This window comes from Physeter macrocephalus, chromosome 4, assembly GCF_002837175.3.
Source record: "Physeter macrocephalus isolate SW-GA chromosome 4, ASM283717v5, whole genome shotgun sequence".
NCBI lineage: Eukaryota > Metazoa > Chordata > Mammalia > Artiodactyla > Physeteridae > Physeter > Physeter macrocephalus.
This window is the reverse complement of record NC_041217.1, coordinates 79,545,471-79,557,853: the sequence shown is the minus strand read 5'-3', so window position 1 is coordinate 79,557,853 and position 12,383 is coordinate 79,545,471. Positions and strand designations below refer to the sequence as shown.

The 12,383-nt window shown below is 35.5% G+C and overlaps 1 protein-coding gene across 1 annotated transcript in view; it reads right to left on the bottom strand.

The window, feature by feature from the left end:
- The window catches only part of SPAG17 (sperm associated antigen 17), a 268,877-nt gene that overhangs the window by 140,338 nt on the left and 116,156 nt on the right, over nt 1–12,383 (bottom strand). Inside the window, exons 19-20 of the mRNA XM_028488958.2 lie at nt 3,322–3,452; nt 1,601–1,698 (exon numbers count right to left, since the gene is read on the bottom strand). Of these exons, the coding sequence (XP_028344759.1) occupies nt 1,601–1,698; nt 3,322–3,452 (229 nt within the window). The remainder of the gene's footprint in view (nt 1–1,600; nt 1,699–3,321; nt 3,453–12,383) is intronic.

Below are 12,383 nucleotides of genomic sequence, written 5' to 3'. Positions count from 1 at the left end.
AAGGGGTGGGGATTAGTATTACATTTAATTAAATGGTACTAGTAAAATGACAGTCCATCTGGGCAGAGAAAAAGACCCCTACATTATGCTACAAAACATGTATTTCAGATAGGTTAGATCTCTGAATATAAAAATGATATCTATGAAAATATTCTAAGAGAGTGCAGGAAAATTAACATACAAACTCAAGGTGGAATCAACCTGATGGAACCAAAAACACAGAAGCCCTAAAACCATAAAAAAAAAAATGACAGATTTTTAAAACCCTTTTTTTTACAAGCTGTAACATACATACAAAAAGAGCACAAATCCTAAGTGAACAGCTGAATGAATTACCACCAAGTAAGTGCTCCTGTAAAACTACCACCAGGTCAAGAAATAGACGATCTCCAGCTCCCCAGAAGCCCTCCTCACGCTTCTCCTCAATTACCACCCACTTGTACTGGTCCAAAGGCAAACATCATCCTAATTTTTAATACATTAGTTTAGCTTTGCCTATTTAAAAACTTATGTAAATGAAATCCTACATAGGTATATAGTCTTTTAACTTTCTCTTCTTTTGCTTAACATGTTGTGTGTGAGATCATCCATATTTCTGTGTGTAGCTATATGTCATTTATTTCCAGAGCTGCATAGTATTTCATTACATGAACCATTCTAGGCATTCTACTGATGAATCTTTGAATTGTATCCAGTTTGGGAGAATTAAAAATAATGCTGCAAGAAAAACTGTGTCCATGTGTCTTGGTGAACACATGCATGCATAAGTATATTAGGTATATACTTAGGAGTGAAACTATTTGGTTAAAGAGAAATCATATGCTTAACTTTAGTATGTATGTCCAATTTTCCAAAGTGGAAGTACCAACTTATACTTCAATCAGCAATGTAAAAGAATTTGCTTTACTTCACATCCTTGAAAAAATCTGGCATTGTGTCTTTTAAATTTTGGCCAAAGAAGATTGATTTGACTACATAAAAGTTAAATATTTCTGTATAAATAGAAAAAAGTGCTATTTATTACTAAGGAAATTGTTTAATAAATTAAGGTACATCCAAATCACAGACTAATATAATGCTATGAAAATAAGTTAGATCTCTAGATATTGTCCGGAAGTGATATTCATGATGTGTTGCCAAGAGAAAAAAGCATGTAGCAGAGTTAAAAAGAAACATACCAAACCTAAACCAAAACCAAACATGAATACTCTCTTATATTTGTGCATGAATGCTTGTATGAGCATAGAACATGCCAAATCATTAATATTTCTGACTTCAGGGTCTTAGGACAGCCAGGTTAAGTTTGATTTCTTATAAAAGCATGTATTACTTTTGTAATTAAAAATTCCAATAAAAATGCAAACAAAAACAACTCCCTGCAGCAGATGCAGAGAGAGAGTTTACCAACTATGAACAAGGCACTGGCCTGGATTTGGGCACAGTTTCCTAAAGGCTTATCATCTGGTGGAGGAGACAGCTTGGTGGAGAGATTGTCATTTCAAGTTTAGAAAAAAGATCATTTCCTGTTATACCACACAAACTAGCACAAAATAACTTTGAACTTGTGATTTGTCAGTGTCATTTGTCTTTCCTTGATTACCTTGAGAGAGCCTTCTAAAATAAAAGGAATCTTTTCCTTCTCCTTTTCTTTTTCTTTTTCTTGATCTGATATCTCTGTTTTGCTCATTTCTTTGTTACCTATAACCAGAGAAAAATAAACTTCTTAGTAAAACTCTCTAAAATAAGGCTTCATAGAAGGACCAAGCATCTGGGTTGTAGGGGATCCCCATTCACTCATCTCTGAATTCTTTTTTTGCCATCTGTAGAGTGGACATCTGAAGTGGAACTGAGCTCTTTTAGGAATGAACAACTCACCATCTGTGGAGGCAGTACATTCCATTCTCAAAGTGTTGAGATTTTGAAGCTATTATTGAACTGGACTCTCCTCACTAGAGTTTTAATCTAATTAATCCTAATTTAACCACTTAAGACCATACAGAACAAATTTAACTTTTCTTTCTATACTGAAGCCCTCCTCTTGCCATTATAGTTATTCTGTTGTGAAGATTTACATCTGTCCTGACTTCAGAGGCCTCAAAATGAATGCAATACCTACCAGGTGTATTCTAATCCCAATTCCAAATAAACCATTTTCTGAATTTGGTCCATAGACACCCAGATAATTATTAAGCTTTTGGTTCTGCTCAGAAGCAGAATAAAGAAAAGGCAGTCAACCCACAATTTTTGCTACTAACAGTAAAGTATGGCCTGGACACGATTGTGAGAGGGCAGCCCTACCTGTCTTTTTAGATAGTCCCATTGAGTATTCCAATTACCTAGTGCTGTCCTGCTGCACCCCATCAGGAGGAAGGCTGAGTTGATGGATGGATTATCTAACCATTTTGGTGAAAGGTGAATGCTTCATCTTTGACTTGGTTTTTCAAGTTTTATTTTAGAATCAAGCCAAGCACAAATTCTTTGGTAGTTTATAGTGGTTGCAAAAACTTTGGAAATTATATAGTTTTGCTTCTTTATAGGAAATCACTCTCAACTTGGTTATCAGAAACAATGAGTATTATTCACACAGAGTTCATTTCCTTTGTACGAACCCAGTGAAATATCTTTATTTTCCAGATGAATTACCTCAACATTTCACTTATTTATCAAGTATCCTTCCTCTTTTTCTCACCCTCTTCTCTCTGACTGACAGCATCAAAGACATGAAAATTGACAACAACAAAAATGAAAATATCTATCGATCCAACATCCTCTCAAGTCCATGTCACAGGCCCCCAATAATCCGTTTTTCCTTCATTTTAAAATTCTAACTCCCAGTTAGTCTCGGGACTATTTTGTTTACTCTTCTAAGGAAGGTCTTGTTTTAATCTCACTTTGGAAGCCATAATGATTCTTACAGAGACATACTGACTCTGAATATAACCCACGTATTGCCAACAAAACTTAGATAGGTGAACCTATCAATCCCAGCAAAATAAAGACATTTGGCATTTCTCAGTATCACACTGGATCTGAATAGATTGAATCGTTCGGATCTGGCAGGAAGTATGGTCAATATAAGACAAGTATCAATCAATATACAACAAATATTTTCATCATATTTAGAATGTAGCTATTGTATTTTTTAGGGAAAGTGAAGAGTCACAGAAATTTTGTGGACAACTCTTTTTAATCCTGAAATGTTCACTGTCTTGATTAAATTAATAAATAGAATGTCTTTGGACTTATGTATAAGTTCAACTGGTTACTTATTTTTAGATTTTTTAATAGAATAAATTTTGCTAGTAGAAGAAATTTTGGTACCAGCAGAAGATTTTATTTCCAGTTCATTCTTGGTCCTACTGATTTCCTCAGCCATTTTAGCTTCCTGATATACAGCTTCTTCTTTTATGATCCAATCTTGAATGGATTTTGCAACAAGTTCCAAATAATTCCTTAAAAAAAGCAAAGAACAGCAGGTGACAATTGTGTTAATATTAAAGTCAACAAGTGCTTAAGATACTGATTGTGCAAATGAACTTTTAAAAAATGAACTGATTCTAAATTGCCCATGTAACAAATGTAATAGCAATATATCCTAGAATATATTTTGTACAAAGTAGTCATATATAAACATCCAATAAACATTTGAAAATTGTTCAGCTTCCTTCATGATTAAAGATGTATAAAATTAAAAATTAGATATTTCCATCCAAACCAAAGATGAAAATGCTTGATAATACCAAGAGTTGATGATAGTTTGGAGAAACAGTCATTCTCAATGCTATTAATTGGAGAGTAATATGGCAAAATCTCTTTTTAGGGTAATTTTATAGCACAATAGGTACTATCTTAATTGACTGCCAGCTAAGTGACTCACTGGATTAGCTGAAACACTGCACTCTTGCTATAAAACTTACCGGCCCTTGAATACCCACATCCTAAATACTACACCCTAAGCTGCTTGTGCATTTATGTATACATCAGCATCTTACTGCTTACCAGGATTCAGTAATATTTGCTCCCAAATCCATTTATTCTATTTATACTGATTATTGTAATTATTTTAACTAAATGTTATGTACACTTACAATATATGAATATCCAAAGAAAGTTGTTGCTAGGGGAAAAAGTTGAAATATTTAGGTTTGACAATAAAGATTAGTTACTGTCAAATTGTATGAAAGTGAGGACAAAAGTTTTGAAAAAATAAAGCTAGATGAATTCTATACTCAAGTTGCTTCATTATTTTCTTTAATTCTTGATCTCTTTTAAAGAAAAGAAATGCAAATTGGAAAAGAAGTAGTAAAACTGTCACGTTTTGCACATGACATGGTACTATACATAGAAAATCCTAAAGATACTACCAGAAAAATACTAGACCTCATCAGTTAATTTGGTAAAGTTGCAGGATACAAAATTAATACACAGAAATCTGTTGCACTTCTATACACTAAAAACGAAATAGCAGAAAGATAAATTAAGTAAACAATCCCACTTACCATTGCATCAAAAAGAATAAAATACCTACGAATAAACCTACCTAAGGAGGCAAAAAACCTATACTCCAAAAACTATAAGACACTGATGAAAGAAACTGAAGAGGACACAAACAGATGGAAAGATATACTGTGTTCTTGGATTGGAAGAATCAATATGGTTAAAATGACCATACTAACCAAGGCTATCTATAGATCCTATGCAACCACTATCAAATGCCCAATGGCATTTTTCACAGAACTAGAACACAATTTTTAAAATTTGTATGGAAATACAAAAGACCCTGAATAGCCAAAGCAACCTTGAAAAAGAAGAATGGAGCTGGAGGAATCAGGCTCTCTAACTTCAGACTATACTACAAAACTACAGTCATCAAAACAGCATAGTACTGGCACAAAAACAGAAACATAGACCAATGGAACAGGATAGAAAGCCCAGAAATAAACCCACACACTTATGGGCAATTAAAATCTATGGCAAAGGAGGCAAGAATATACAAAACAATGGAGAGATAGTCTCTTCAATAAGTGGTGCTGGGAAAACTGGACAGCTACATGTAAAAGAAAGAAATTAGAACACTCCCTAATACCACACACAAAAATAAACTCAAAATGGATTAAAGACCTAAATGTAAGGCCAGACACTACAAAACACTTAGAGGAAAACATAGGCAGAACACTCTGATATAAACTGCAGCAATATTTTTTTGGATCTGTCTCCTAGAAAAATGGAAATAAAAACAAAAATAAACAAATGGCTCCTAATTAAACTTAAAAGCTTTTGCACAGCAAAGGAAACCATAAACAAAATGAAAAGATAACCTACAGAATGGGAGAAAATATTTGCAAACTATGTGATGGAGAAGGGATTGAGTTCCAAAATATACAAACAACACATACAGCTCAATTAAAAAAACAAACAACCCAATAAAAAAATGGGCAGAAGATCTAAATAGTCATTTCTCCAATGAAGACATATAGATGGCCAATAGGCACATGAAAAAGTGCTCAATGTTGTCAATTACTACAGAAATGCAAATCAAAACTACAATTAGGTTTCACCTCATACCAGTCAGAATGACCATCATCAAAAAGTCTACAAATAATAAATGCTGGAGAGGGTGTGGAGAAAAGGGAACTCTCTGGCACTGTTTGTGGGAATGTAAATTGGTACAGCCACTATGGGGAACAGTATGGAGTTTCCTTAAAAAACTAAAAATAGAGTAACCACATGATCCAGCAATCCCACTCCTGGGCATATATCCAGAGAAAACCATACTTTGAAAAGACACATGTACCCCAGTGTTCACTGTAGCACTATTTATAATAGCCAGGACATGGAAGCAACCTAAATGTCCATCAACAGAGAAATGGATGAAGAAGATGTGGTACATATATACAATGGAATATTACTCAGCCATAAAAAGGAACAAAACTGGTCATTTATAGAGATGTTGATAGACCTAGAGAGTGTCATACAGACTGAAGTAAGTCAGAAAGAGAAAAACAAAATATCATATATTAATGCATATATATGGAATTTAGAAAAATGGTATAGATGATCTTATTTGCAAAGCAGAAATAGAGACACAGACATAGAGAACAAATGTATGGATACCAAGGGAGAAAGGGGTGGGGTGGGAGGAACTGGGAGATTGGGATTGACACATATACACTATCGATACTAGGTATAAAATAGACAACTAATGAGAACATACTGTATAGCACAGGGAACTCTGCTTAATGCACTGTGGTGACCTAAATGGGAAGGAAATCCAAAAAAGAGGGGATGTATGTATATGTATAGCTGATTCATTTTGCTGTACAGCAGAAACTAACACAACACGGTAAAGCAACTATACTCCAATAAAAATTTAAAAATAATAAAAAATTTTAATAATAAAATACCTTACTTGCCAAAAAAAGAGAAAGAAATAAACTGAAAATTGTAGACTATGAATTATGGTTACACAACATCTTCATTTGGAAGGTAAAAGATATCTCAAACTCAGCATGCCCCAAATCAAACTCCTGATCTTCCACTCCAAACTGCTCATCAAGCCCTTTGGCCTCTTAGCTGATGGCAAGTCTGCTCTTGTCATCAGGTTGAGTTGAATAGGTCAAATATCCTGAAGTTATCTTTGACTACTCTTGCTTCTCATGTTCTTCTTCCAATCTGTCAGGAAATCCAAGTGATTTTTAAAAACATATTTAGAATACATTCAGAATCTGATCACTTCTCACTCCCTTTACCACTGTCGTCCTGGTCTGTCACTACCACCTTTTGCTAGGATTGCTGCCATAGACTCCCAACAAGTCTCCTTGTTCCTACCCTCGACCCCCTGTAGTCTATTCTAGAGAGAGCAAGTAGGAAAATCCCTTTCATCCTTAAGTCATATCACGTCTCTCTTATGCTCAGGACCTTTCAAAAAGTCTGCATTTCAAACAAAACCCAGAATCATTACTACTGATCGTGATGAGAGAACATGGATATGTATATTTCAAATGAGATAACAAAATAAGGAATATTTCAGCATGCAATGATTCAGGAAATTTGCCACCCACAGATACTTTCTGAAAGAATTACTCACAAATGTATTCCAGCTGCATTAAGAAAAAACATCCAAGACAACACGGCATGTAAGTAAGAGTTGAGAAATAATAAAATTTACAATTAAATGTAGGTAACTATTTATGCCACTTATTTATGATTAAAAAATATTACTTTACAATTGGAAATAAAATTTTTAGGCAATTTCTAAATGGGAAGTAGGAGATTTGTTGGGAGTAAGTGAAAATATGTTAAAGATTTTAACGTTTTCTGTGAAATGATATTAATATCTTTAACCCTAGCTATTATATAAAAATGTTTAAATAAGAATATAAATGGAATGTATGACTTTTAAAAATCACATGCTAAGAATGAACTAAGAAAACTGAATCTAACAAAAGGAAGGAAAGGGATTAATCCTGAAGTAAAAATGTGTGTTTATAAATTTAATGGTAAGACACAGTCCCTGGCTGCATCTTGGATGCAGTGTCCTTTGTCGCACTTCTGCACATGGCCTGCCTGAGCTGAAGTGTTGGTGGCAGCCATTCAGCACTAGGAACTCTGGTTGGAAGAGCCGGGTGCAAGGCCTCTGCATGTGGCCCCCTGTGAGCAAGGGAAACCAGACTAAGCACAAAGGAAAGAAAAGCCATCTCAGAGCTGTGACTGTTTTCAAGGCTATAGTTTTTCTCTGTGGAACACTACCTTTGGGGCAAAACAAGTAACAAGCAGGTGATTCTAATGTGCAGCACAGAAGGAGAGACACTGCAGGCCAGCATCTCCAACTCTGAAGGCACTCCAGCCGTGTGGCTCACAGGGTCTTGGTGCTCCGGCCGGGTGTCAGGCCTGACTCTCTGAGGTGTGAGAGCCAAGTTCAGGACATTGGTCCACCAGAGGCCTCCTGGCCCCACATAATACCAATCAGTGAGAGCTCTCCCAGAGATCTCTGTCTCAGTGCTAAGACCAAGCTCCAACCAACGACAAGCAAACTCCAGTGTTGGACATCCCATGCCAAACAGCTAGCAAGATGGTAACACAACCCCACCCTTTAGCAGAGAGGTTGCCTAAAATCATACTGAGTTCACAGACACCCCAAAACACACCACCAGATGTGGTCCTGTCCACCAAAAAGACAAGATTCAACTTCATCCACCAGAACACAGGCACGAGTCCCCTCCACAACGAAGCCTACACAACCCACTGAACCAACCTTAGCCACTGGGGTCAGACACCAAACACAACAGGAACTACGAAACTGCAGCCTGCGAAAAGGAGACCCCAAACACAGTAAGTTAAGAAAAAATGAGAAGACAGAGAAATACACAACAGATGAAGGAGCAAGGTAAAAACCCACCAGACCAAACAAATGAACAGGAGATAGGCAGCCTACCTGAAAAAGAATTCAGAGTAATGAGAGTAAAGATGATACAAAATCTTGGAAACAGAATGGAGAATATACAAGAACCATTTAACAAGGACCTAGAAGAACTAAAGAGCAAACAAACAATGATGAACACCACAATAAATGAAATCAAAATTTCTCTAGAAGGAATCAATAGCAGAATAACTGAGGCAGAAGAACAGATAAGTGACCTGGAAGATAAAAGAGTGGAAACAACTACTGCAGAGCAGAATAAAGAAAAAAGAATGAAAAGAATGGAGGACATTCTTAGAGAACTCTGGACAACATTAAATGCACGAACATTCGAATTATAGGGGTCCCAGAAGAGGAAAAAGAAAGGGACTGAGAAAATATCTGAAGAGACCATAGTTGAAAACTTCCCTAATATGAGAAAGGAAATAGTCAATCAAGTCCAGGAAGTGCAGAGAGTCCCTTACAGGATAAATACAACGGGAAACATGCCAAGACACATATTAATCAAACTATCAAAAATTAAATACAAAGAAAAAATATTAAAATCAGCAACGAAAAAACAACAAATAACATACAAAGGAATCCCCATAAGGTTAAGAGCTGATCTTACAGCAGAAACTCTGCAAGTCAGAAGGGAGTGGCAGGACATATTTAAAGTGATGAAAGGGAAAAACCAACAACCAAGATGACTCTACCCAGCAAGGATCTCATTCAGATTGCATGGAGAAATTAAAACCTTTTCAGACAAGCAAAACCTAAGAGAATTCAGCACCACCAAACCAGCTTTACAACAAATGCTAAAGGAAATTCTCTAGGCGGGAAACACAAGAGAAGGAAAAGTCCTACATAAACAAAACAAAACAAGTATGAAAACAGAAATAGGAACATACATATTGATAATTACCTTAAATGTAAATGGATTAAATGCACCAACCAAAAGACATAGACTGGCTGAATGGATACAAAAACAAGACCTGTATATTTGCTGTCTACAGTGACCCACTTCAGACCTAAGGAAACATATAGACTGAAAGGGAGGGTATGGAAAAAGATATTCCATGCAAATGGAAATCAAAACAAAGGTGGAGTAGGAATTCTCATATTAGACAAAATAGACTTTAAAATAAAGACTATTACAAGAGACAAAGAAGGACACTACATAATGATCAAGGGATCAATCCAAGAAGATGATATAACAACTGTAAATATGTATGCACCTAACATAGCAGCAACTCAATACATAAGGCAAATGCTAACAGTCATAAAAGAGGAATTTGACGGTAGCACAATCATAGTAGGGGAATTTAATACTCCACTTTCACCAATGGACAGATCAACCAAAATGAAAATAAATAAGGAAACACAAGCTTTAAACGACACCTTAAACACGATGGACTTAATTGATATTTATAGGACACTGCATCCAAATACAACAGAATACACTTTCTTCTCAAGAGCTCATGGAGCATTCTCCAGGATAGATTATCTTGGGTCACAAATCAAACCTTGGTAAATTTATGAAAACTGAAATCATATCACGTATCTCTTCCGACCACAATGCTATGAGACTAGATATCAATTATAGGAAAACAAACTGTAAAAAACACAAACACATGGAGGCTAAACAAAATAAGCAGGAGATCACTGAAGCAATCAAAGATGAAATCAAAAAATACGTAGAAACAAAGGACAATGAAAACATGATGACCCAAAACCTATGGGATGCAGCAAAAGCAGTTCTAAGAGGGAAATTTATAGCAATACAATCCTACCTCAAGAAACAAGAAACACCTCAAATAAACAACCTAAACTTACACCTAAAGTAATTAGAGAGAGAACCAAAAAACCCTAAACTTAGCAGAAGGAAAGAAATCATAACTATCAGATCAGAAATAAATGAAAAAGAGATGAAGAAAACAATAACAAAGATCAATAAAACTAAAAGAAGGTTCTTTAAGAAGATAAACAAAATTGATAAACCATTAGCCAGACTCATTAACAAAAAGAGGAAGAAGACTCAAATCAACAGAGTTAGAAATAAAAAAGGAGAAGTAACAACAGACACTGCAGAAATACAAAGGATCATGAGAGATTACTACAAGCAACTATATGGCAATAAAATGGACAACCTGGAAGAAATGGACAAATTCTTAGAAAAGCACAACCTTCCGAGACTGAACCAGGAAGAAATAGAAAATATAAACAGACCGATCACAAGCACTGAAATTGAAACTGTGATTAAAAATCTTCCAACAGACAAAAGCCCAGGACCAGATGGCTTCACAGGCAAATTCTATCACATATTTAGAGAAGAGCTAACACCTATCCTTCTCCAATTCTTCCAAAATATAGCAGAGGGAGGAGCACTCCCTAACTCATTCTACAAGACCACCATCACCCTGATACCAAAACCAGACAAAGATGTTATAAAAAAAGAAAACTACAGGCCAATATCACTGTTGAACATAGATGCAAAAATCCTCAAGAAAATACTAGCAAACAGAATCCAGCAGTACATTAAAAGGATCATACACGATGATCAAGTGGGGTTTATCCCAGAAATGCAAGGAATCTTTAATATACGCAAATCAATCAATATGATACACCATATTAACTAATTGAAAGACGAAAACCATATGATAATCTCAACAGATGCAGAAAAAGCTTTCGACAAAATTCAACACCTATTTATGATAAAAACTCTCCAGAAAGTAGTCATAGAGGGAACTTACATAAACATAATAAAGGCCATATATGACAAACCCACAGCCAACATTGTTCTCAATGGTAAAAAACTGAAACCATTTCCACTAAGGTTAGGAACAAGGTTGCTCACTCTCACCACTATTATTCAACATAGTTTGGAAGTTTTAGCCACAGCAATCAGAGAAAAAAATGAAATAAAAGGAATCCAAACTGGAAAAGAAGAAGTAAAGCTGTCACTGTTTGCAGAGGACATGATACTATACATACAGCATCCTAAATATGCTACCAGAAAACTACTAGAGCTAATCAATGAATATGGTAAAGTAGCAGGGTACAAAATTAATGCACAGAAATCTCTTGCATTCGTATACACTAATGATGAAAAATCTGAAAGAGAAATTAAGGAAATGCTCCCATGTACCACTGCAACAAAAAAAATAAAATACCTAGGAATAAACCTACCTAAGGAGACAAAAGACCTGTATGCAGAAAACTATAAGACACTGATGAAAGAAATTAAAGATGATGCAAACAGATGGAGGAGAAATTAAGGAAACGCTCCCATGTACCACTGCAACAAAAAGAACAAAATACCTAGGAATAAACCTACCTAAGGAGACAAAAGACCTATAGCCAAAAACTATAACACACTGATGAAAGAAAGTAAAGATGATACAAATAGATGGAGAGATATACCATGTTCTTGGATTGGAAGAATCAACATTGTGAAAATGACTATACTACCCAAAGCAATCTACAGAGTCAATGCAATCCTTACCAAACTACCAATGGCATTTTTCACAGAACTAGAAGAAAAAATATCACAATTTGTTTGGAGACACCAACGACCCCGAATAGCCAAAGCAATCTTGAGAAAGTAAAACGGAGCTAGAGGAATCAGGCTCCCAGACTTCAGGCAGTACTGCAAGGCTGCAGTAATCAAGACAGTATGGTACTGGCACAAAAACAAATATACATTAATGGAACAGGCTAGAAAGCCCAGAGAGAAACCCATGCACATATAGTCACCTTATGCTTGATAAAGGAGGCAAGAATATACAATGAAGAAAAGACAGCCTATTCAATAAGTGGTGTTGGGAAAACTGGACAGCTACATGTAAAAGAATGAAATTAGAACACTCGCTAACACCATACACAAAAGCCAACTCAAAATGGATTAAAGACCTAAATGTAAGGCCGGACACTATAAAACTCTTAGAGGAAAACATAGGCAGAACACTCTATGACATAAATCACA